General features: G+C 51.8%; 1 protein-coding gene across 1 annotated transcript in view; it reads right to left on the bottom strand.

Moving 5' to 3' along the window:
- The window catches only part of XXYLT1 (xyloside xylosyltransferase 1), a 190,182-nt gene that overhangs the window by 142,328 nt on the left and 20,534 nt on the right, over positions 1 to 27,320 (bottom strand). Inside the window, exon 2 of the mRNA XM_060010913.1 lies at positions 15,055 to 15,202. Coding sequence (XP_059866896.1) covers positions 15,055 to 15,202 — 148 coding nt within the window. The remainder of the gene's footprint in view (positions 1 to 15,054; positions 15,203 to 27,320) is intronic.

The following is a 27,320-nucleotide window of genomic DNA, read 5'->3' as shown; positions in this document are numbered from 1 at the left end:
ACCCAGGGTTGAGGGAGAAGGCAGTGGGTGGGAGTAGAGATGAAATAAGATAGGCCATGAGTTGATAACTATTGAAGCTGGGTGATGGGTATGAGAGAGTTCATTACGTTATTCTACTTTTGTATATATTTGAATTTTTCATAATAAAAGGTGCAGGAAAAGTCCCAGAGAGGACACTCACTGCCTTGCCTAAGGCCACACCGTCAGTAAGAAAGAGAAATAGATGTCAGAGGCACCCAGCTAAGTTGTGAGCTCAGAGCTGTGGCTCTCTACTCAGGGTCGGGCACTAAGCAGCCCGGCAGCGCAATCATGGAGGCCTCAGGGGCCCAGGAGACCCAACCTTCATCAGAGATGCCACGTGTCAGGCTGAGCGGGAGGCTCGAGCCTATCCTGCCCTTCTTCAACAGAAGATACAGACGTTCTCAGAGGCCACGCAACAGAAGAACCACGTGTTCATCTGATCCACCTTGGAAAATGGCCAGATCAGCCCTCCCTGCCCTCTGTGTGTACAGATGGCCCACCCTGTACGAGAGGCCACTGCAGGGAGAAAAGGCAGGCCACGCCCAAATGCCACCTTCTTCTCAAAGCCTTGCCCAGATTCCTTGGCCAAAGGTGCGCCCTCCTTTATCCTCTCACAGCTCTGTGCTTACACCCCCTGATCAGTTACCTGTTGCCGCGTAACAGGCTAATCCCAAACCCTGCGGCTGAAAACGGCAAACATTCATGATCTCACAGCACTTGAGACGCCTCAGCCACAGCTTAGTAGATGCACAGGCGGCAACCGTCTCAGCGTTCACTCAAGTGGCTGTTGGTGGGCCTCAGGTCCTCTGGGCTGCTGGCCAGAGACCTCAATTCCTGACCATGCAGGCCACTCCACAGGGCAGCTCGTAACATGGCAGCCGGCTTCCTCCAGGGCAAGGGCTCAGAGAGAAAAAAGATCTCCAAGATGGAGGCCACAGTCTGTAGTAACATGACCTCAGAATCTTTGCCATATTCTACACACTAGGAGTCAGTAAGTCCAGCTCACACTCAGGTGAAGGGCATGAACCCCAGGAGGTGGGGATCAGTGGGAAGCAGCTTAGAGGCTGCCTACGACACCCCCCAAAGTCCATGCCTCTATGACAGGAATTTTAAATTCCTTCACTAGAAAGGTCATGAGGGCGAGACCCACATCTGATGCACGCCTTTCCCCTTCCCCTCCCCTCCAGGGCCACCTCAGACAGCTGCTCTGTGTCTTGAGAGCAGCAATCACACACCTGTCCCCTCTCACACTCTTGCTGAAGGGGTAGGCACCCGTGGCCGGGTTTGGGACTACATGGGCCCACCTGCGCTGGTCCCAGCTGACAGGATCAATGACAAAAAATGTCAACAATTCACGGCCTGGAGGCTGGCCAGAAGATTCTCTTTCAGGCTCTGAAATGGAAACTACCAAGAGATGATGCCTGTTGTGGGGAAGTTATAACAAACCAAAGCCCCACGCAAGCTTCAGTTCTGTGGGAACAGAAAAAAACACTTTTTAAAAAAGCAGTATAGGGCTTCCCTGGTGGCGCAGTGGTTGAGAGTCCACATGCCGATGCAGGGGATGCGGGTTCGTGCCCCAGTCCAGGAGGATCCCATATGCCGCAGAGCGGCTGGGCCCGTGAGCCATGACCGCTGAGCCTGCGCGTCCAGAGCCCGTGCTCCGCAATGGGAGAGGCCACAACAGTGAGAGGCCCACGTATTGCCAAAAAAATAATAATAATAATAAAAAAAATAAAAGAAGTCAGTTCTGAAGTAAGGCAAGAAGCTGGTGCGAGGCAGAGAAGCCACAAAGCCAAGGTTTAAAGCCACCTTTAGAGCTACTGAGATAGCTCCCTGAGCGACAAGCAGCTCTAGAACAGTATCTTATCACCAGAACTCCACACCCACGTGGTTGACTCTATTCACTTAGTGGAATCCCTTGCCTGCTGAGAGTGCTTATCCACATGCGATGGGAATCATCCCCACCCATCCACCAAGGGCTTTCAGATTTTACAAAAAAGTTCAGGTTCACGTCATGTCCCATCCACTTGACTTAGGACTCTCAAGAGGTTTTCACCCCCCAAAGGTCCAGGTCCAGAGGCTGCCCTGCGGACACCCTGCATGCTTGCAGAGGCTGCCCTCTGGAAGCCCTTCTGCTAGGCAGCGCGGTGACTGGGGGGTTATGTGGGAAGGCATTACGCACCAAAGGAAGAGCTGAGCAAGGCCAGGAAGTAGGAAAGCCGAGGGCACGTTTGACCACAAACTATTTCAGGCAGCCACTCGGGCTGGAAAACAGCATGGCTATGGGGAGCAGCCAGAAATTCTGCTGAAGGGAGTGGGTAAGGCGGCTAACAGGGGCAGCAAGGCTTCAATCCCTGCAGCGCTCTCTCTCTCTGGAGGCCCAGGCACAGCCAGGCACATTCCAAAGGACGTCGGGAGCCAGAGTAAGTGGGTGGGGAAAAGGAAGGAAGAGCAGGCCTGAGATTCATTCCAAGATGCTTAACCAAGAGGACCTGGTCATCAGCAATTACACACACGGCTTGCGTAGAGAAATAGAGTCTTCTCCTGCCAGGGGACGATGCACAAAGACAGGGACAAGGAGAAGATGCTCGTTAATGTACTTAATGTCAACCCCAGAGGTGCTTGCTGGACACGCTGGACTGATGGATTTGGGATCTGCTGCCACCTGAAGAGACAGCATCCCTAGAGCACGATGGCCTCCGCCCAGGCTGAGAGGCGGGCTGCCCAGCACCACCCTCACCCAGAATACCTGCCCTTCTCCTCCCTCACCCTCAACCCCGCAGCCTTCAAGGCCTGGCAGAAACCCACCTCATCCTCCTCAACGAAGTATCCCCTCTGAACGCTGGCAGAACTGATGGTATCTGGTCCATTCTCCATGCAAATAATCTGACACCATCTCCCCAGACCAGCCCCAGGGCTGCTGACCTCCAACCTCTGGCTCTGCGAGCACCCATTCGCTTGGGCTCTCTCCCAACCAGAAGGCAAGCACCCGGAGGGCAGGGCAGCTGCACCCACTCAGCGCTCAGTGTATGGCAAGAGATAGCCACCCCTTCACAGGTGACAAGTTACCGAGAATAAACGCTGCTTAACCTCTTGACATCAATAAATGCTGGCTGATACCTTTGACTGGTAGCCAAGAATTTAAAAGAGGATCTTGAAAAGTCAAAAGGCAGAATCTAATGGGGGGACCAAAATGGAAGGTACTACTGTTCAATTTGGCAACTGTCTTCATTAGCTTGCAAAGAGCCCCTGGCATTAAGTTAACAGAAAGTGGTCTGTGTCACCTTATTACTTTTAGCATTTTATGAGAAATCTGCTCAGTTGTCCCCTTTCAGAATAAGAAGACTGAAATGCCTCAAATTTGTTCCATAGGAGCTGCCAGAAAACGGTTTTCACTGCAACCACTGGACACATGTTCATAACTTTTGTTCAGTATTTACTCAGATGTTTTCACCCAGGCAAGCTCCTGAGTATCTGTTTTTCCTTTTGCTTTCTTCCACAGGAGAACTCCTGCCCCTCATGCCACGCTGAACACTGGCAGTCAGGGCACCATAGGCTGCAGCAGGCAATCAGGACCCACCGTGCTTCCTCAAGACTTGAGGGGACCCATCAAGAAGTGGTCGTCCAGAAAACCCAAGCTCGTGGTTGTGACTAACTCACAAAAAACATCCAGGTTCTCTGCAATTTATCAGAAGCTGCTGGACTTCATCCCCAGGCAGTTCCAAATGGGCTTAAGAAAATGTGCTGAGGCAGTGAGTCGGCTCTGTCATACGAAGGTGACCCACAAAATAGGCTAATTCAAGATACACGCTTAGGGGCTTCCCTGGTGGCGCAGTGGTTAAGAATCCACCTGCCGATGCAGGGGACACGGGTTCAAGCCCTGGCCCGGGAAGATCCCACATGCTGCGGAGCAACTAAGCCCGTGTGCCACAACTACTGAGCCTGTGCTCTAGAGCCCGTGAGCCACAACTACTGAGCCTGCGCACCTAGAGCCCGTGCTCCACAAGAAAAGCCACCACAGTAAGAAGCCCGCGCACCGCAACGAAGAACAGCCCTCGCTCGCCGCAACTAGAGAAAGCCCACGCACAGCAACGAAGACCCAACGCAGCCAAAAATAAATAATTAATTTTTTTTTTTAAAAAAGATACATGGCTAACAGAAACGTATTCATTTAATTCACTTGACAGAGATTTCCTGAATGCCCACTATGTGCGTGGTATTATTCTAGGCACCCGGAGCAGAGCAATGAACAAAACACATAAGACTCGCTGCCCTCGTGGAACCTACATTTGGGTACGGGAGACAGACGATCAAAGACGAAAGTAGAATACATTCTCTGTCAGATGGGATAAGGACTATGAAGAGAAATAAAGCCCTGTAGGGGTCACAGCAGGGTGCTCCACAGGGAGTGAGTACACTGTTAACACAGGATGGCTCAGGGATGCCTCACCAAGGAGGCGACAACTGGACAAAGATCTGAAGGAGGTGGGGGAGCAAAGCCCTGAGGATCCCTGGGGGGGCTGGTCCAGGCAGAGGGGGCAGGGAAGCTGGTGCGGCTGCAGGAGGATGAACAAAGCAGAGCTCCGGAGGAGAGGAGCAGAGTGGAGCTGACCGGCAGACCCTTAAACAGGACTTCAACCCACAGGCATCGGAGGCAACGTAAAGACAGGGAACCAAGAGCGGTGAGGCTAGAACGGCTGGTTTCCAGCTACGATGCCACTGAAAGCCCCTGCGAGGTTGCTAAAATGGCCAGATTGTGGTCCATAGCCATAAGTGGCCAGTCTACACTCTGGATCTTATCCAACCCCTCAGGCTGTAGGTGAGGACCTGCACCCTGGCCAGGGAAAGGCCTTGCCCACGGGGCTCACAGAAAGGTGGCAACAGAGTTAGAAATTGCAGTCAGCTGTACCTGGGGTGGCCTTCAGGGCCTCACAGAACGGGCCGGCTTCCTCTTTCCCAGGACAGCCCTTCAGAAGGCATCCAGTCTTCACAGACTTAGAGAACAGACTTATGGTTGCCAAGGGGGAGGGATGGAGGGGGAGTTTGCGGTCAGCAGAAGCAAAGTATTACATATAGAATGGATAAACAAGGACCTACTGTCTAGCGCAGGGAACTATATTCAATATCCTGTGATAAACCATAATGGAAAAAAAATATGAAAAAGAATGTGTATGTATGTGTATAAGTGAATCACTTTGCTGTACAGCAGAAACTAACACAACATCGTGAATCGACTCTACTTCAATAAAGAAAAAGAAGGCAGCAAGTCTTCTCCGGTGCGCAGGTCCGGTTCCCTCAAGGGTCCGTTTCGAGACGGCACGGCCGCCCTCTGGGTCCCCCTGCCCTGAAACCAGCTCGTCACTGCCACAAAGGGTGCCCTGCTTGCGGAAGGGCACCAGACTTACATCGCCCTCCTTCTAAACGACTCTGTTCCCCATGGCCCCACCACGTTTCGTGACCCAGAGAAAGTTTTCCTCACGCTTCTAGGTCTGAGGCAGACTTTGGGCAGGCCCAAAGCTACTTCAGACTTGCTCAGGAAGTCGTTGTGGTATAAGCAACAAAGAAGCGAGTAATTAAAGTGGCAGGCCCAGCCGGAGGCTCCCCGGGCTGCGCTGCAGGGAGAAGAGGAAAGTCTGACAGGAAGTGCCTTTCCCTGCGGGCTGAGGCGTCCTGCACCGCTTGCCCACCACCACCCCACCCCCACCCCCCTCCACCTCCCTCCACCCCCCCCCCCCCCCCCCCCCCCGAGAGAGCTACGCCAGTGTGGTGTGTTTACTACTCTAGTTCGAGGGCAGCATTTCTTAAAGTGAGTCCCGTGAAACAGCCCTGCCTCAGAATGTGAATAAGGATTCCTCAGAAAGGGGTTCTGTGATAAGTTACATTTGAGAAATACTGGGTGAAACTAAGTTAAACTTTTTTTTTTTTTTTCAACTTCAGCACTTACCAGAGCTTTTGATGTGCTGCTATGCACTGGACCCGCCGAGAGGAGAGGTACTAGTGACATATGTTATTAGTCCCAGGGACTATGACTCTGCAGACGCCATCTCAGTCCCCGTCCAACCCTATGACGTCTGTACAGTCATTTATCCCCATTTTCTAAACAGAGAGTCAGCGGTACGGAGAAGCGAGGCTGTTCACCCAGAGCCTCTGTTAGGAGTCAGGAGGGGGTTAGGCAGTCCGAGATGTTACCTTGACCAGAGAACTCGGAGAAGCCCAGTGAGCCCTCCTGAGGAGGCTTCTGAGACATCTAGGCACCCCAGCAGTCACGGCGGGTGGGAAAGTCAAGTACCACCTTGTTATCAGCTGGGCTGCGATGCAGGACTCCCTGGCAAACCAGGCTGGAGAACGTGGCTGAGGCCCAAAGTCTCAGCAGGACCTCACTCTCCTCCCGCACAGGTAAGCCTGAGGGGTGCGGGAGAGAGAGGGCAACGATGCTCCCCACCCCGCCCTGCTGAGGCAGCCCTGTTCCCACCACGTCTCCTGTCTCAGGAGCCAGCAGAAAACTCCAGAGAGAAGGGAAGGCACACTCATGCATGAGACCTCTTACACAGTGACCGTGCCCACTAGTAAACAGGGTCCTCAGGCCAGTCTACATCACCGTCCTCTGGAGAGGAATCGGGGAACGGAGAGAGGCCCCCTCACCACAGCCAATTCCACATCCACACTAAACCAGCCCTCAGGTCCCTTCATCCCTGGAGTACGCAGAGGCCGTGGGACTAACTGTGGGTACAGCTGCCGCCTTTCCCATTAAGGATTTCAGGAACTGGCAAACCAGTTAAAACAGCATCAATGAGTTTAGGGGGTCCCTTGCTTCTGCTTTCTCCCGATACTGAGCCTGATGGGGTAGGGGCAGAGAAGAGGCCACCCCCAGGATCCCCACCCCTTCTCCACTGCACCCCAGGTTCCAGAATGTATGTACATCCTGCTGCAGGACCCCTCCTACCAGACACATGTCTGCCTCACTGAGGGATGATTAAACATTGGTTATAGACGAGCTTCCTGATTTGGGTTCTAACTGAGCGAAATTATAAAGTTCCAAAACCCAGCCTTAAAAGCCTTCTCTGTTTATAAAACTGCTATGAGACAACAGTGGAGAATATTAATGACCCCCCACGGTAGTGAGTAAGAGCACAAAAAGCACAGAACAAAGAAGCCCACACTGGATATAGCTTTTACTACATTTGTCAAATTTCACCCAAGGAAAAAAGAAAAACAGGAGATGGAATTTTAAAGGCTTTCTGCAAAAGACTGCACACTGATTCAGTGTTTCAAAGCAGAAATGAATGAATGAGAGCTGCCCGTGTGGATTTTCCCATTTTGGTTTTATCTCCAGCCTGCAGGCTTCCTAGCCCTGACTCCATTCTTTCTCACGTGGGCCTGTAAACCTGGGCTGAGATGCACCCGTGCACGAATTACCTGAGATTCACACCAGCTTTTTCCATCCAGCGCCGCCAACCCAAAGTAGGTCCAAGAATGTCCTCACAAGAGTCCAATCGTCTGCCTCTGGCCTCAGGACACCAAGGCCCCAGGGACAGATCGCTGAAAGAAGGGTGCTCAGGGGTGATGGTACCCATGATGCCAGGAGAAAGGGTGCTGGGAGCAGGACTGAGCCACCCTCTACTCATCACCAGTTGCCTTTTCATTCTGTTCTACAACAGCAAGTATCACACGTGTCTTCAAGAATGTGACTCTGGGGCAGAGGACACTCAGGGCCCAAGTCCTACACTTTCAGGGAGTTTACAACATTTTGCATTTGCCTGATTTTTTTTTTTTTTTTTTTTTTTTGCGGTACACAGGCCTCTCACTATTGTGGCCTCTCCCGTTGCGGAGCACAGGCTCCGGACCCGCAGGCTCAGCGGCCATGGCTCACGGGCCCAGACGCTCCGCAGCATGTGGGATCTTCCGGGACCGGGGCACGAACCTGTGTTCCCTGCATCGGCAGGCGGACTCTCAACCACTGCGCCACCAGGGAAGCCCCTGCCTGATCTTTTTACTCACAAATCTCCTTAGGAAGCATGAGCAGGATGGGGCTGACCATGTTGGTAATAATAATGTGCTATGATTGCACAGATTTCAAGTACTCTGATTCTGGGAGCTGGTCTTGGGAGGTGCGGGGGGAGAAGCATTTTAAGCTGCATTACTCTATTTCCGGCTCACAGTAACCCTGAGGGGAAGGCAGGTCAGGGATGGCAATCCTCACCTGGGAGACAAGAGGTCACATGACTTGCCCAGGATCATCCAGAAAATCTCCTTCTCCCATATCAGAGGCTCTTTCCAAAAGGCAAAAGTGGGTGGCCTAAGTCTGAGAATAACTCCAGCCCCACACCCTTCAGTGCTGTGTTTGGAGGCCCGTCTCATACTGCCACAATTACTGGGCACTCACCACGTGCCAGGCACAGTACTGAGGGCTATCGGAGGTATCATCTCATTAATTCTCGGAATGCCCTGACCACAGGCCAAGTCAGGAGAGGCTGCGACACTCGAACCCACCCCTCCTCTGTGTAGACACAGGATTGTACAGAACTTCAGTCCTCAACTGCAGGCCGGGAAACCAACAGAAACACAAGGCGCCTGGAAACACGACCCTATAACGGGCACAAACCAGAGCGGGCAGCTGCCCAGACTCCACTGGGGCCCAAGGTCTATAAACGCCCATCTCCCATGGAGTCGGTTTCTATACCCCTAGCTCAACAGACACCAGGGTAAAAATGGTCAGGTGCCCAGGCTAGCCGACAGAAGCCAAGTAGATACACAGCTAAAGCCGAGCTCTACGGCCCAGGCCTGGGTTCCAGGGCCCAGGAGCCAGACTCATGGGGTCTAGGAAGGAAAGTACTAGAAGAGGAGAGGAGGGTCTCCTCGACCTTTCCAGGACTGAGACCTCATCAAGGTCTAATCAGGCAGTTGGCCTCCTTCCTCCCAACCTCCTTCTGCCTAGACTCAGGGGTTTCTCAAGACATGCCTGAGCCTATCTCCAAAAGACCCCAGGAGAGCACCAGGCTCCAAAATCCTTTTTTCCTCCTTCCTTCCACCTTTCCCTCAACCTCATTTGTCATATTCATCCCATTCCCTTGGGTCATCTATCTCCATTCAGTGTCAGAGGAAAGCAATCAGACTGGAGGCTAATTCACACCAAGTTCAGTTAGCACTGGACTGACTGCGCAAGAGGTTCCATGGCAGAAATATCTGCCTTGGTTTTACGGGGGTTTATGAGCTCAGAGTGGAAGACTGTCTGCTCTGCCTACTCTCATAGACTCTTCACTTCCTTTTGTTCCTGACCCACAGAGTTGCTAAAAGCTGAAATTAGTTCGTAACTGTTCCCACAGCAGCCAGTGTAACACCATCTGCAGCCCCTCTCATGGAAAGAGGGAGGCAGTGCAAAAGCTGGGATGCCTGTCAGGTCTCACCCGGCACTGCAGTTCCCCTTCTGGATGTGACATGCTTGGTACACACGTGCACATGCACATACACACACACTCCAGATTAGCTGCTGCTTGAGGCCAGGGAGTCCACCTGTGGGTCTCTCACAGCCTGTCCAGCCAATGGACACCCAGAAAAGATATGCAGCTGGACACCAACAGCTCCCCCGGTAATCCACTCCCAGCCTCAGACCCATCGTAAAGCATGGATCTGGTCAAGTTCCTCCCTGCCGGAATGTTCACAAAGGCTCTGTCCCCTGTGTTCAGAGCAAGCCCCCCGTCTGGCATCCAAGCCCCCATACACATGCAAACCCCCTTCGCCCATCTCTTCCATCACTGCTTCCCAGCACGTGCCCTAATGTGTTTGTCAAAAGAGGTGGTGTGCTGTCTCCCACTCACTCACCACACGCTTCCCACCTGCCCGCACTGCTCACTACCTGTTTCCACCATGACATCTTACCCACCCTTCAAAGGCTACCTCAAGTACCACCTTCCCCTATGAAGTCCTCCTACTTCCTGCCAAATGCCTGGGACTCATCCTCTCCTGAATGCTCAGCACGGTGTGGATCTCCCTGGTGGTCTTCATGACGTCCTGCCTAGTTGTTGGACCATGCCACCCATCCCACCACCAGGAGCCCACCAAGCGGCAACCCAGCAAACATCTCTGGGACACCCGGAGTGCCCAGCACCATGTCGTGCAAACATCAGACCCTTGGCAAAGGATGTCTACTGGCGAAGGGTTGACCACAGGACAGGAGAGCCTTCCAAGAAAGTCTCCCGGGGCCTGTGGCCAACCCTACCCACTGCTGACTGTCTGGGCACCTGCCTTCCCTGCCCAGGGGATCCCCACCTCAACCATGGACCAGGCATCATGGCTCAATCTGGGTAAGGGCTGTTTTTACGGTCCGTGTCTCTAAGCCGGGGCCAATAGCTCCTTGGAGCTGTGTGACAAGGAGAGGGAAGCTGCTCTTTGCACCCTCCAGCTCCAGTTGGGAAAAAAATATTTTCTTTTCCATTGCGTAACGCTTCCAGTGGCGACAAACCCAACACCACTGACAGGAGATAAAAGCCCTGTGGGTGTGAGTGAGGAGAGCGAGAGGCTGCGTGTCTGTGTATGTAGGGTACGTGGGCAGGCAAGTGTGAGCGGCAGGGCCAGCCAGCCACACGTGGCTCCTCCGACAAGCAATGGAAGAAAAACAAGGTCTGACTAAAATCAGAGCCAGTGCGTTCCACCAGCAAGGCCCCTTCATTTGTCTCTGAGGATGTGGTCTGAGCCGAAGGGGACAGTCGGGGCAAAACACAAGGGGTTAACCATCGCCCACCCAGCCCAGCCAGGCCCCCTCCGCAGGGCTGCAGCAAGGGGCCCAGAAGAGGAGAGGAGGCCACGCTTTGGAAGCCTCAAGGGGCTGCGCGGGTATGAGAGGCTGGCATGCAGGTCTCGCTGTCAGAACGAGCGCGGTTGGCCAAGGCCTCAGGAACCTGCGGGGAGGCCCAGCTCACCCTAGAACTCGGCGAAGTGGCCTGCCCTCAGCTCCTAGCTTCCTCTCCTGTCATGTGGGGACAGCAACTGAAGCTTGAATACAGCTGCCTCAGGTCCCCCTGAGAGGCCAGACAACAACGGGCTTAGCAAACTGTACAGAACCTGGCACGTGCAGGCTGAGACAGTGGGGCTGGGGCAGTTGACACAGGCTGGCTCTGTAAGGCTCACCTTTGGCCCACGAATTCCACCTGAGGGGAGCTAGCCTAAGGAAATAACCCTAAGTAAAGAAAAGAATCTTTATGCATGAGGGAATTCATCACAGTGTAATTGATGATTGTAGGAAAAAACAGAAAGCATCTAGGTAGCTGAGAACACAGAAATGATAAGATGAACTAAGGTTCATCTACTCAATGGAATCAGTCCAAAAATTTTCAAACACTGTGATTACACAGAAAACGGTGATGAGTGACATCAACTGAAAAAGTCATAATACAGATCTACTCGTACTATTTCTTTCATTTTTGAGCTTAAGCTGAAATGAAGGTTCGATTTCATAGGCTGATATATAGAAAAGACTCACTCAAAATGCTTTAAATATGTAGTATAACTCCTACTTTGCTTAAATTTTCAAAAAGCTACGTGCTGGGAAGATATTAGAAGATAATCAGAATTAACAGTAATGATATTTATGTAGTAATAAAGGGATAACTTTTTTTCTATTTTAATGTAGTTTTCAGATTTTTTTTTTATGAATGACTGTTACTTTAAAAATAGAAAAATAAGTAAACGTACTGTAACGGCAGTTTGAGTACAGAAGGGTAACACTTATGCTTCAGAAAGGGGAGGGGAAAAGAGGCTTCAATGCACGGATGGAAACAACCTGGAGTTTGGGGGCAAACACCTGACAGGACCTCCTGAGACATGACTCAGGGGAACACAAGCTTTTCTGACCCAGCTCTCCCAGGCAAGACCAAGGGTTTATGATCCACCCACATCCCATTCTCACTTTCCCAGAGGAAAAAGAACACTGTAAAAGAAACAAAATAAACCAAAATAGCAAGAATGCAGCAATTACACAAGAACAAAACAATCAACAAAGCACAAAACAGGGGCTGCCCTGGTGGCCCAGTGGTTAGAATCCGCCTGCCAATTCAGGGGACACGGGTTTGAGCCCTGATCCGGGAAGATCCCACATGCCGTGAGGCAATTAAGCCCATGTGCCACAACTACTGAGCCTGCGCTCTAGCGCCCACAAGCCACAACTATTGAGCCTGTGCTCTAGAGCCCGCGAGCCACAACTACTGAGGCTGCATGCTGCAACTGCTGAAGCCCGTGCGCCTGGAGCCCATGCTCTACAACAAGAGCAGCCACTGCAATGAGAAGCCCGCGCACCGCAACAAAGAGTAGCCCCTGCTCGCCACAACTAGAGAAAGCCTGCACGCAGCAACGAAGACCCAACACAGCCAAAAATAAAAACAAATAAATTAATTTAGAAAAAAAAGCACAAAACAACAGCCATTTCTATGATTGAAAACAATGAATACAAAAAAGGCAGCAATAAAGAGCCATGACACACTCAAGACAGCACTAATGGTGCTGGAAAACAAAGCATCCTTCCGAAAATTGCAAGAATTCCAAAAGATCTGCCTGGTAGGAGCTCTGCAACACTGCCAAGTGCTGTGCAGCAGCCAGACTGCTCGGTGGAAACACCCAAACTCCGAGGGGAACTCCAGGACTGTGCGTTTTATTTGATGATTATCAAACTTTAGTTAACTCCTAATAACGTGCTTCTAAGGAAGTGGACTTTGAGTGGATGTAAAAATGAACCTCTGGCAGTGAATCATTTGCCTAAAGAACCCAAGAAAAGAGTCCGTGTTTGGGTCGGCACATCTCACACAGCTCCTTCCCCACCCCCTGACATCGGGCCCTCAGAGCCCACAGATCACCTGGAGGGACACCTGTGATCTGATCTACTGCATGGACAACAAAGCTCCAGGCAAAGCCTCTTCTCCGCAGACATGGCCCCAGGGGCAAGGCCAGGCTCTGGGGCAGGGCAGAGTGAGCGAGGCAGAGGGGCAGCAAGCTGGGTCCCTAACTCTTGTCATCTGCACTTACAGTTCACAGCCTGGTCCATGCCAGGGCTGTGAGGCAGCAGTATCTTCTCTGTCCTGACAGCCCTCTCCCTCTGGGTGCCCCAAAGCAAAACCTGGCCTAGAGTTTAGCACATGATGGGCAGAGACCTACCAGCTGATGAGGAAAGGAGGGAGAAAGAGGGAAAGGAAGGTCAGGCACGCCTCCTCCCAGATCTCCCAGTCCTTTGCCAGTTCTTCTGTCACAGAGCTTCATTCAAGGCCAATTGTGCATGCAGGACAACAGGACTGGGCAGCCCCTAAGGCCCATCTAGTCAAGACGTTTCAAAGTGCAAGTTTAACCACCAAACCTTTTGCCCAAATAGAACCCTGCTCCCAAGCCTGATCTACAGAGCGATCAAGATGGACTTCTAGGAGTGATGTGGGGATGGGAGACAGAGGCAGGGAAAGGGTAGACCCCTCTTCCTTCTCTCCCCAGAACTACAGAATCCCATAGGAGATTCCCGTAACCCTGGACTCTTCACTAGTTCAGACTCCTCATTTCTAGGTGGGGAAACTGAGGCCTCAGCAAAGACACACAGGGGTTAGAGGGAGAGCTGGGACCAGCACCCACGTCTGTCTTCTCCCCTGGAATCCAGAAGAGGAGGAGCCACACCTTCCTCTAGTCTGAGAGGCCCACGGCACCTGCACAGGGCCTGCCCAGAGAGATCACACCTGCCCACCTGAGGGGAGAGAAATAACTGCTCATCACTCAACTCCTCGGTCAGCTCTCATGTGTAACCTCCAGGGCTGTGGCAGAGCGGGGGAGACTTGGGGAGCTGACCGAGCTGCACCTGGTCTCCTCACAGAATCACAAACGCCAGCTCTCCTCCCCGTGTCCTTTAGGTGAGTTTGTCCCCCATCTCCTTCAGACCTGAGCTCACTGAAGCTCCCTGAGCTCTTGCCTTACAGCTAAGAGAACAATCAGAGGCCTCTGTGATGCAGGAACTTGCCCTACAGAGACAAAGTCCCAGCCAAAACGGTGGGCTAGATCTTCCTGTGCTCTGACAACCTGCCAACAGGAGCCCAGCCTCATCCTCTGACTCCTGGGTTCCTGCTTCACCAGGAATTCAAATGGTGGTGCTCCTGACTCCTCTCCCACCCTGGGCTGCTGGGCTTGAGCAGCGGGCCTCCACCAAGCGGCCGGGCTGGCCCCTCAGCTGTCAGGTCCCGCCTGGTCTGGGAACCTCAGAAAACTCAACTAGTCACAGTTTGGATAGCTGCTACCCCCAGACCCCAGAACTCCCCTCGTCACCCCTAAAATGCTCAGCTCATGGTTCACCGCAGCCAGAAATGGGGGCTGGGGGCAATACCCAGCGCTCCAGAATCAATCATGGGCAATTCGGAGGAAATGAACCCAGAAGTCTGGAACACCCCATGAATAAGACCCTCACCCCCTTCAAGTCTTCTAATCCTAGGATAACCTGCCAGCACTTCCACACAAGGCCAACCTACCACAGATCAGACAATCACATCTCTTCTGCCCTGGAGGGACTAAAGCCCAGAAAATACTTTAACCATGCATCAGCGTTTCAGAAAAAGTCTTATTACTAAGTCATAATTTGCACCTCTAACACCTATAGATTTGATATTTTAAAGTCAGATGAGTACAGGTTCAAACCAGAAAAAGCAGGATCAACAGACTGGGATGGAGGGTTATCTAGTCCAACCTGCCATTTTACAGATAAGCAAACTGAGTCCCAGAGGGGGCTGCGTATAAGGAGCAGAATCCGAGCTGGAGCCCAGATGCCCCGATCCAGGGACTCCACACTGCACAACTCACACCGTGAACTTGTGAATGGACTCCAGGAGCTGTGCAGCCCAGGGCCCTGCCCTAGAGTCTCTGTGCAGGAAACTCTGCACATAGAGGGCTTGGCTGGCCCCCTCGCCCTCTCCCTCGTGTTGGAGTGGAGCTCTTCTCTCTGATATGGGACACCAGCAGTATTGAGGCCAGGAAAACAGATGCAAAGTCACACCCCAGGGGCTACTGCCCCGCAGCTCAGGTTACCTTTGGGCATGATCTGATGCATGGCCACTGAAAGGAAGAAGATGGAGTCGCTGTAGTAGGTCCCGGAGCCAGCACTGAAGTGCTTCTGCATGGCCTCCACGACGGGGAAGAGCCTGTCCGTCAGCACACCAACGTCATGGAAGACAACCTGCAGAAGGGCACGGGAAATGGCGGAAGTGAGTACCCTACCCGGGCACCCGGCACGCGCGCCGGTTGAGGAGGGGGCAGACCTCTCCAGGGCCCACGAGCAGGGGGCCCACGAGCATAGGACTTGGAATCCCTAAGAGCTAACAAAACAGGGAGCAGTGGGGAGTCCGCAGAGGCTGGCTATGGGGACGGGGATGCCGAGTGTGAGGGTGTGCAGGCAGGCACGTGGGGTGTAGTGGAAGAGGACTGCGAGCCTGAATGGGGAATGGGAGCAGCTTCTGAACTTCAAACTGGGCCACCCTGGAGGAAGCTCTGTGCCCAGACTGGAAACCAGGTTAAAGCACGCTCCACTGCACGCGAGAGGCGCTCAATAAACGCACCCAGTCTTCAACGCTCACAGACATCTGCTGATGACCTTCCACCTCCCTCTTCCCTGGTGGCTAACAGGACAGGAGGAGCCTGCGAAACGGCCATGAGCTGCTCGGCCGCCACCACCCAGACTCCAGGGCCAAGAACCTGCCTGAACAGGGCGCCGACAGTGAAAGGAGGGGCCGTGCGAGGCCCCATCTGGCTAGCCTACACTCTCAGTGGCACTGCCCGCAGGAGAAAAGACAGGTGTGGGTGGTGCCCGAGAAGTCCCCAAAGCAGTTAGGCTCCATTTTGTCGCTTACCTCTGCCCTTTCCCTCGACTCTGCCCGGGCCAGCCCACGGTGTCACCCACCCAGCCCACAGTCCCAGAGGCGTCAGTGGTCAGACGGTTGGAATAAGCACCTCTGAAGGCCCTGCAGCGGCCAGCTGCCCCGTCTGCTTCTTCCTAGTTTAGGTTCTGCTTTTGGCCAGAAATCTGTTTTTGTCTTAACTCACTTAAGTGTTTGCTTTTTATCCTCAGATCCACTTAAATTTCTAAAACACTTAGAAAAGTGTTTTAGAAAAGTGTTTTAAAAACTTAAAAAAGAAATATTTTAGGGCTTCCCTGGTGGCACAGTGGTTGAGAGTCTGCCTACCGGTGCAGGGGACACGGGTTCGTGCCCCGGTCCGGGAAGATCCCACATGCCGCGGAGCGGCTGGGCCCGTGAGCCATGGCCACTGAGCCTGCGCGTCCGGAGCCTGTGCTCCGCAACGGGAGAGGCCACAACAGTGAGAAGCCCGCGTACAGCAAAAAAAAAAAAAAAAAAAGAAAGAAATCTTTCATATTCTGTTAGTCCTTATCATTCCCTAGCTGGAACTCTTTAAATTTTTTATCTCTTCATAAAAGTCTTTTTACAACTTCTTGACATTTCCCTTCTAATGCACTATTTTCCTTTATCCTTTTACTGACTGCTTTTTTTCTTCTATTTGACTTTTTCCTTTTTTGTAATCTCTCAGCCTGGGATGGGGACTCCAGACCTGTTCTGCTGTTTCTCAACACAGGTACCAAACTATGGCTTTGGCCTCGTACACCCCACACACCTCACACACCTGACATCCTGGCTGCATGGGAATCACAAACCCCACAAGCTTTCCCACCTCCTGCCTTGCCCCCCTCCAAGCCAGACTCTGTTGTGCCCCTTGAGTAATTTTCCAAACGTACAAATTCATTTCTCTCTCTCCTTGGCTTCAAAACTTCATATGGCTCCTCAGTGCCCTGGGTTACAGTCCAAATGCCCCAGCAAGGCCCTGCACTAGTGGCTCTGGCTACCCCTCAACTCTCCCTCCCCTGGGGACTGAGCAGAACTGAACCAGGCAGTCCTTACCCTGCCCACCACACCTTGGTGTCCTTTGTCCTTAAGTGTTGCACCTGCCCTGTGCATTGTCTGGAACTCATTCTCCCAGCCACCAGCTGCCGGGTGAACTCCCATCCAGTCTTCCAGCCTTGGTAGGCACCTACTCCAGCCTCCCCATGGCCTCCCACAATTCATCACGCTGCCCTGCACGCCCTGTGTCATAGGGAGGAAGGCGCCATTTCCTTGTCCGTCTCCTCTGCAGGTCCTGTTTCTGCATCGGTAGGATGGGGCACTCCTGGAGGCCAGGGGCTATGACTGCTCTTTGCCCTGGGCCCAACCCCAAGCCATCAGGACAGGCTCGCTGAATTAAATGAGCTGCATTTTGCACAAGTTACTAGACCTCTCGGAGACTCAATTTCTTCATGGATAACACAGTAATGATGACACCTCCATCCCAGGTGGCTGTTAGGACCACTTGGGACAAGCAGATAAAACACCTAGCCCATAGCCTCTTCAATAAGTGGTGCTGGGAAAACTGGACAGCTACATGTAAAAGGAAGAATGAACACTCCCTAACACCATACACAAAAATAAACTCAAAATGGATTAAAGACCTAAATGTAAGGCCAGACACTATAAAACTATAAAACTCTTAGAGGAAAACATAGGCAGAACACTCTATGACATAAACCATAGCAAGATCCTTTTTGACCCACCTCCTAGAGAAATGGAAATAAAAACAAAAATTAAAAAATGGGACCTAATGAAACTTAAAAAGCTTTTGCACAGCAAAGGAAACCATAAACAAGACGAAAAGACAACCCTCAGAATGGGAGAAAATATCTGCAAACGAAGCAACTGACAGAGGATTAATCTCCAAAATTTACAAGCAGCTCATGCAGCTCAGTATCAAAAAAACAAACAACCCAATCCAAAAATGGGCAGAAGACCTAAATAGACATTTCTCCAAAGAAGATATACAGATTGCCAACAAACACATGAAAGGATGCTCAACATCACTAATCATTACAGAAATGCACATCAAAACTACAGTGAGGTATCACCTCACACCAGTCAGAATGGCCATCATCAAAAACTCTACAAACAATAAATGCTGGAGAGGGTGTGGAGCAAAGGGAACCCTCTTGCACTGTTGGTGGGAATGTAAATTGATACAGCCACTATGGAGAACAGTATGGAGGTTCCTTAAAAAACTAAAAATAGAACCACCATACAACCCAGCAATGCCACTACTGGGCATATACCCTGAGAAAACCATAATTCAAAAAGAGTCATGTACCAAAATGTTCATTGCAGCTCTATTTACAATAGCCAGGACATGGAAGCAACCTAAAAGTGTCCATCGACAGATGAATGGATAAAGAAGATGTGGCACATATATACAATGGAATATTACTCAGCCATAAAAGGAAACGGATTTGAGTTATTTGTAGTGAGGTGGATGGACCTAGAGTCTGTCATACAGAGTGAAGTAAGTCAGAAAGAGAAAAAGAAATACCATATGGTAACACATATATATGGAATCTAATTTAAAAAAAATGTTTCTGAAGAACCTAGGGGCAGGACAGGAATAAAGACACAGACGTAGACAATGGACTTGAGGACATGGGGAGGGGGAAGGGTAAGCTGGGACAAAGTGAGAGAGTGGCATGGACATATACACTACCAAATGTAAAATAGATAGCTAGTGGGAAGCAGCCGCATAGCACAGGGAGATCAGCTCCATGCTCTGTGACCACCTAGAGGGGTGGGATAGGGAGGGTGGGAGGGAGACACAAGAGGGAGGGGATATGAGGGTATATGTATATGTATAGTTGATTCACTTCGTTATAAAGCAGAAACTAACACACCACTGTAAAGAAATTATACTCCAATAAAGACGTTAAAAAAAAAAAAAAATAGGGGCTTCCCTGGTGGCGCAGTGGTTGAGAGTCTGCCTGCCGATGCAGGGAACATGGGTTTGTGCCCCGGTCTGGGAGGATCCCACATGCCGCGGAGCAGCTGGGCCCGGGAGCCATGGCCACTGAGCCTGCGCGTCTGGATCCTGTGCTCCGCAACGGGAGAGGCCACAATAGTTAGAGGCCTGCGTACCGCAAAAATAAATAAATAAATAAATAAATAGATAGATAATAAATAGAGATAACCATAAAAAAAATTTTTTAAAAAAAACCTAGCCCAGGGGTTTCCACGCTGCACTTATTCCTAAGTGTTAGTTAGCATCCTGTGCCCACCCTCACCCCCTCCTCGGTCCCCTGAATTCCCTCAGTTCACAGATCAGTCTTCACTCATGAGCCAGCTTTTCCCTCTGAGCCTCATTACACCTCCAACCACTGCTAGAAGCTGGAATTTGACAAGAAGCTGGAAGCTGACAAGAGGGCCTTCAGAAATGGAAGCCTCTGTATTCATTAAAAAGGAAAATATGTACATATGGATATGTACAAACACACACACACATGCACGCACACGTGCGCGCACACATACACACACCCACACACACACTGAGCAGGGCCTGCCACAGCTAAGTTACGAGGGAGAGAGAGAAGCGGCCAGCTTCCTCCCCTACCTGGGCCCCCATCTCACCCCAGAGCTTCACAGGAGACAATTACATCCCATCAGCATTAATAGATTTATGAGGACAAACTGTACTAGGTATGTTGTTCCAAACACTGTACGGCAGAGCCCGCTCCAATGAATACTTCAGAAAATAGATCTACTTAAAGATAAATTAGTATGTTCCATGGAATATACTTTCTGCAGCAAGAAGCAAACCACAGACACTGCAAGTGTGAATCAAAACACCCAGGCCTGCCAGTGTCTAAAACAGGTTTGCAAACTGTGGTCTCCTAAGGGCAGGGATGGAGTCTGGCACTCTCTGAAGCCCCCAGCCCAGCCAGGGGCTGGTGTCTGGCAGGCGGAAGCGAAGCAAGAGTGATGGAAAGAGAGGAAAAAAGAGGGAGGGGGGAGAGAACATGGCACCCCTCCCTCTGCTCCTCCTCCTTTTCAAATCCCTCACTTCAGAGGCTGCAGGAAGAAGTACCACATAACCTAGAAACCCAGGACCACAAGGTGACACCCATATTGAAGGCAACTGACCAAAGAGAAGAACCAAGACAACAGTTTACACCGAGCATATTTTTTTAGGGATGTAGATTTAAAAGCCAAATCATTACTTGTACCTTTTATTAATAAATTTATACATATTTTAAATTAAAAATCCTATCCGTTATTATTTCCACCCCCCACCCTGCTTACAAACTGACTTTTTTCAAACGCTTCACGTGCCTCCTCAACATGAATGCCTTCGTCAATCCCAGAGTCAAGCTGAGTCATCCAGAGTAGTTTTTCAGCACACGTCATCCTCGGCATCCATTCAAGATGTTTTGGATCCAGCCCCTTATAAATGTTTTTGTGAGCTCTTTAAAACACTTGCTCATATCAATATTCCACATTTATAATTATGAGATCAAAATCCCAGAAACAGTGGCTAAATCTGTGTGAAGTTGCTTTGCCTCCTTTTACCTTTAATGAATGCTGTCAAGTACATCCTAGAAGCGCCCCCATTCAATAATGACTGAGGGGCTTCCCTGGTGGCGCAGTGGTTGAGAGTCCGCCTGCCGATGCAGGGGACATGGGTTCGTGCCCCGGTCCGGGAAGATCCCACATGCCGTGGAGCGGCTGGGTCCGTGAGCCATGGCCGCTGAGCCTGCACATCCGGAGCCTGTGCTCCGCAATGGGAGAGGCCACAACAGTGAGAGGTCCGCGTACCGCAAAAAGAAAAAAAAAAATAATGACTGAGGCTGCTTCAGGCTAAGGTGGTCTCAAGCTGTACTCTGTTGTTCGAAATAAAGCATGTAGTTCAGAGAGTGCCGTGTAAAATAAGAGACTGGAAAGACTCATCTCTCTTGCAAAGGACAATCTGGGGAAGGGCGGAGAGGTGAAGCTTGCCTCACAACCACCACGCACAGCACCTTCTCAACACTTCCTACACGGGAGGCCAGAGCCCCCAGAACGGCAGAGCCTGGTGCCCGGCAGGGGCAGAGGTCTAGGCCCTGGTCTCGTTGGCACAGACAGGCCTAAAGAGCCAGACCACTGCTCCGCTGCACAGCCACTGGGGACATAAGCCATGCCAAGCCGCAGCTGAACGTGGTAGAGAAAACTCATGTAGCACTTGGTGTGCCCACTGGGAATCAGGACACACTGAGCTCTTGGAGCCAAGGAGGGAGGCAGTGGGGCCGGCCCTGCACAAAGGGAGACGCCAGGCTTCCAGGAAACGCCAATGTCTGCCTGAAGAGCAGCAGCTCCTCCAGCGGCAGGCACAGGGCCACGGGGCGGCCACAGCACCTCCCCATGCTCGGATGTCCCTGGAGGAGCTGTTGAAGGACAGAGTGCCAGCGCAGCGCTCTGGGAAGCCTGTTCAAATCGCCAGGGTCCACGCACCGCAGGAACAGCAAATAGGCGTCCGCTTCTCCCGAGGGGCTGCCGGGGCACTCGGCAGGAGGGCTGCATGCCAACATCTGGACTCGGCAGGAAAGTGCTGATGGCAACGTCCTCCAGGGGGTTGGCAAAGTCGCCGCCCACAGGGCTATCACCCTGCTCTGTGGGCACCAGTTTTGGGTGGAATCACACCTGTGCTGGGCAGTCCAGTCGGGGCTGGAGCAGGCAGTTCTGGGTTCAGATGGGAACTCCACCACTTCATCACCTGGCAACCCTGGTCAAAATACCAAAACTACCTCGTCTACAAAATGGGAGAGAATCATGGCGGTGGTCTCACAGGCTTTGGTGAGGAATGTAGGAGGAGCTCAATAAAGGAGAGTTGACACTATCACTCCCTTCCTCCCACTATAGCTAGAATGCCTTTCCCATGCAAGAATACCTAGATTTGATAAAAGAATACACTCTGTAATCAACAACCCAAGATACGATACGGCAATAATCGGAGCTGCCTGGCTCTGCAGCCTTCGGCCGGCGTGGGGTGTCGGGGGGGGTTACCGAGTGGACCCCACCACAGGCCGGTCAGCTCCCACAAGCACATTCCTCGTTTGTGTAATCTGAGTAATCAATTTCAACAACAGTTGGAGGGGAAATGATTTCCTGGGAAAAAAAAATTTGTTTTCTCATTGATGTGCACTATGAATGTGAAGGCATATTTTTACAATGGAAAGAAAAACCTGCTAACAGACTGGCAGTCTTTCCATCCTACAAACATGCCAAAGACATTTATTACACCTCAGGGCTTTGCACCAGCTGTTCCCTCTGTCAGAACACTCTCCCCCAGAATCATCGCATGCCTAGGTCCTTCTAGCTCTTCTGGTGCTGGTTCAAATGTCACCCCCTGAGAGCTTCCCCGACCAAACAAGGAGCTACTCTCCCCAGCCCCCCAGCCCCCCAACACACAACCAGTCCTGGCTATTCAATTATCAGATTTCTTTTCTCCAGAGCATGTATTACCACCTGACACGTTAATTTTTAAGTATTTAGTCATTTTTTGCTGTCTCTCCCCAGGTCCCAACCAGCCTATGAGGCACCATGAAGGGAGGACCTTGCCTTTCCTGCTCATCGCTATGCACCCAGCTCTTAGCAAACCGCTTCATGCCCTGTAGAAGTTGAGCAACTGCTTGTTGTAGGAAGGAATGAGCAAATGGATGAGCAGAGATAAAGGCATCCAGAGAGGAGGGGTGACAATGACAACCTGCCCCAGGACGCAAAGCGGTGGCCCTGCAGGTCTGGAGAACTTGGAGGCTCCTTCTTAACCCCAGGATCTCTCCCGGGCCTGTCACGTGCTTCCCCACTTCCATCCTGGCTCTTCTCCCAAAGGAGAGGAGTTTCTTCCCCATGGGACTTATTCTAAACCATCAGGAATATGGGTCTTCTTTGCACCTTTAGCCTGCTGGTTAGAATGTCAGGCAGGCCTGGGCTGCAATATCTCACTTTGTCAGAAGGAGAGCTGTTGCCCATTACATTTTGTACCCAACCTGCAAGCTGCTTCAGAATAACTATGCCCTAGCTTTTAATTTTATGTCAGAAATGATATCAAAGGTGTCTCCTTAAATGAATGAACGTCCTGGACAAAGGAGCTATAGAGAGATGACTGAAAGATGGGTAGAGCAACGGAGAGATACACTGATTTCTTTTTTTCAAATCACTACAAAGTCCTAAACACACTATCAGTTATCAGTGGCTGCATGTTGTCCCCCTCCAATAACTTTAGCTCCCTTTGAAAACAAAGATCTCCCAGGATAAGTGAAAAACACCGTAAATTTGTTAGTTTTAAATGAAAAAACCAAAAATTATCATTGATGAGCAGTTTTCATGAGAAAAGAAAATTGTAAATCCCCAGGTTGCCCCCCCACCATGCCACCTGTCCTGTTGCTCATCTTCTGCAAGATGTCCTAGATATAATTCGATTGTGTCAGGCAGAACCGCAAGCAGCTGAAGAGGAAAAAAGAAGCCAGCCCACCTAATTTCCAAAGTAATTTCTAACACCATTCTCATGACCCAGTTTACTAACAGCGCAAAAGCTACCGCCCCTCCCGCTACCCTCACTACAGGGCGTCCTTGTCCAGTTCCTTCCCCGCCGCCACGTCCACCTCACACTTACTGCGCCATCAGCAGTGTCTGGATAACCAGGTGTACAGTTAATGTTCTGGGACCCCTACAAGATTCCCAACATTGCAGCAGAGATGGGCCGCATTCCAGTTCTCCAAAACCTCGGTATGACCGAGGTAGGATAAGACGAGGAAGAAACAGAACATAAGACGGGAAGGCCTGGCACCCGTAGAGAAGGCCCCCTGGACGGTGGGTGACTGACAACAGAACAACCTCACCAGGGCGGGTGTGTCCAGCAAGCCTGTGAGCTCCAGCCGTACTGCCAGGAGGGTGGTCTGGACCCGAGGTCCCGCATCTTCAGTGCGTGCAGGCCCTCCCTGGGGAGTCTGGTAAAAAGGCAGACTCCTGGGTCCTGACCCCAGACATTGAGGCTCAAGACTCTTTATTTAAAAGCCACCCCAGGGCTTCCCTGGTGGCGCAGTGGTTGAGAGTCCGTCTGCTCATGCAGGGGACACGGGTTCGTGTCCCAGTCCTGGAAGATCCCACATGCCGCATGGCCACTGAGCCTCCGCGTCCAGAGCCTGTGCTCCGCAACGGGAGAGGCCACAACAGTGAGAGGCCCGCTTACGGCAAAAAAAAAAAAAAAAAAGCCACCCCAAGTGATTCTACTGCAGGCGGCCCCTAGATGATTTGAGAAGGGGGGTGACAGAGGGCCCCACTCGACTCAGTGCCAGTCGGCCTGCCTCAGGGAACTGGATGGGTTCAGCTCTGGATACACGTGCAGCATGGCCCTGGGCAACCTCCAGAGTCTGTCCAAAGGAGAAGACCAAGGTAGCAAAAGCGTGAGGAGCAGCTGAAGGACCTGTGGGTGTCTGCCTAGCGGCAAGGGTGGGGGGACTTATATAATCTCACACACGTGCCAAGTCGTTCTCTCCAGCCCCGCCCTCTGTCCCCGCTCATGTTTGCACCATGTTTCATTTTCTTGCCTGTAATGGAGGATAAATGGCAACGATTAACCCCATCCCCCTGTGAGACCTCAACTGTCTGTTGACTCAGGAGCCCTAACAAGGAATCAAGGAAGAGCAGGCCATCACGTCTGGAGGAGAGGAGGCCCCAGGCTCAGGAACTGGACCCGGTGCCCTCTGTGTGTCCAGTTGGCTACACCAACTTTGCTTCCCCCTTACCCAGAGCTCGTCCACCTCACCTCCAGTGGTGGGACAGTCTTGGGCAAGCAGATAGAGATGAAGACCTTGTTTGCACAGCAAGGTGTAAACGTTATATATACAAAAACAAGCAAGAAAAAGGTTGGTCTGTCTTGCAGGTGCTCCACTCTTAGACCTTGAAACACCTGGGCCTTCCCAGTGGATTTCCAGGATGACCACCAGGAACTACAGCAAATCACTGGGACGGAGGGTGAGCAAGGATCCAAGAAAACACAAACACGCCGAGAGGAGTAGAAGAGACAGAGGAATGGGCCCAGACGCCCCTCCAGGGCTAACTCCAAATGAACGATAAGGCGACTCCAAAGGAAAAGTGGGGGCAAAAAAAAAAAGAAAAGGTGCGTGCTATCTTTCCGGGGTCTGCACGTGTCCATGACCAGCTGACAAACAGTGCCATTGGACGGGCCACAAGCCCTTGCTGAGATTCGTGACACAGCTGTGGGGTTCCATGAGCATAAACCTATAATTTCTACAGCGCAGTCCATCCAACTCCCACAGCCCCACGGCCGTCCCCACCACCCGCTGTCCCGCCTCCCACTCCCAGGGCCGGTCTCTCAGCACTGAGCAGTCATTCTTACATGCACCCAGTCGCCCCCTACCTTTTCCAGCACTCACTGAAGAATCTGTTTAGTGATCTCAAATAATCTGTACATAGTGGGTATAAACATTCCTTAATTCACTTCTTTTATAAATTAGGAGGTTTGGATTGTTTAGATTTAATACTGCATCTTCCTGACAGTTGGAACCAGTTTTCTACAGAATAATGTTTTCCACCCCACAAGAAAAGAAAAGGTATGAAAGAGAAAGAAAGTAGGGAAGGGAGAAGAGATGGAAGGAGAGTAGTGACCCTGCAGTAAAAGGACTTTATTGTGAAATCTTAGGGTAAGTGTCCCAGCCCGCCCACCCACCAAGGAGTTGGGCTGTCAGGTCTTCTTCACCAGATTCCTTGATTTGTCCTTTTTTGTGTGGTCATCTCCCATGACCTATGACCTCCCAAGGAACACTGCCATTGTACACAAGTGACATCCAAAAGGATGCGCTTAGCCAGCTTCCTGCTTCCACTGGGCAGGCGGGAAGGTGGCCTCAGCCAGGCCTCCCACACCCGCTCCTCGATCCATACTACCCACCTCCCTTCCTGGCTCTCTGGGGTGGGGACACAGCGGGCGCCCAAGCAGGGGATCCGTGGCCCGCAGAGCACCCGGCCGAGCTCAGACTAGCCAGCCAGGACAGCGTCCATCGTTTTCTGAGGCTGCCTGCTCTCCTAGGTTTCCTGAAACCCCCTCGTCCCATGCCCCCCGAGATGTGGTCCACACCTCTGGAGGGGTACAAAAGGGACTTCTAAAGAGGCAAAGAGACCAACCACTTTAATGCTCATAGACTTACTTTGATATGTAAAACACTAGAAAAATTAATTTAAAAAACACTTTAGAACTATGATTTCACAGATATTACCTAAGGAGAGGCTAAGGAGAAAAAAAGTGAGTCAGTTTAAAATACATATTACGCAGCTAATGCTGTAGGCAGTTCTAGGATATTAGCAAAAACAGCGAAGGAAACAATCAATGGCCCGACTCTGGGGACACTGCTCATGTCCATCACTTCCTTTCGAGGGTGAGATGATGTGTTTAAGATGCTGAGTGCAGCACGGGCAGCCAGGAGGCGCCCACAGGCTGAGTCCCTGCATTCCCCAAGGTCACACATGCTGACGTCAGGACCGGATCTCCTGACGCCCCGTCTGCAGCCTGTCCACTAAGTCCCCGCCTTAACTTCAAGCTGAGACTGTCTCTCCCCCGGCCACATCCCATTCCCAGCACTGCTCTGAGCCCTGCCACACGAGGTACTGGCACCTGCTCATCGAGGGACCACAAAGAAACAAAAGGAAACAAGGGTCAGGCAGCAATGTGGACAGCCAGGAGTCCATCTAACCCTCACCAATACCATGCCCTTCATGAAGAAGGTAGCCATGGCCCTCGGAGAGGCGGAGCCACCCGCCCCAGGTGACCTGGTGGATGGCAGAGGCCCAGATTTGAGGCCGGGCCTTTCTGATTCCAGAATGTGAACAACCTCCGTGGCCTGCCCTCACGCCACTTTTCTTATTTTATCCCCTCGCCGAGGGGCAGAGCCCCGCTGAGTGTGCACACTACAACCCCAGCTCTGTCAAAGAGGTACACGTCGTTTACAGCCCTCTCGAGGCCACAAGCCCGTGTCCGAATAAACTCTTCTCCTGGATGGGCCCAGCATCCCCCCACCTCTCCCCAGACCCCCAGCTTCCACCTGCTCCCCTAGGCTAGGACACTGGCCTCCTAACGGTCTCCACTTCATTCTGTCCAGGGTGACCCTTCTCTGCTCAAAACCCAGAAGCGGCCCCTCCCATTACTCCAACAAAGCCAGAACCCTCACTGGGACCGGCCTGGACCTGCCCTCCTCCCGCTAAGCCTGCCCCCGTCCTACCACGCCCTCCCGTGACTCCCACGGCTGCAGCCCACGGCCCCCCTGCTGCTCCTCAAACATGCCAGGCACCTGCCACCCGAACACTCTTCCTCAGTAGCTGCCTGGCCAGCACCCTCACTCCTCCAGGCCTCTGCTCCAACGCCACCTTCTCAGTGACGGAGCCCCTGCCTGTCCAACT

The sequence above is a fragment of the Delphinus delphis genome, chromosome 4, assembly GCF_949987515.2.
Source record: "Delphinus delphis chromosome 4, mDelDel1.2, whole genome shotgun sequence".
NCBI lineage: Eukaryota > Metazoa > Chordata > Mammalia > Artiodactyla > Delphinidae > Delphinus > Delphinus delphis.
The sequence above is the reverse complement of the archived record's forward strand: the minus strand, read 5'-3'. Positions and strand labels throughout refer to the sequence as shown.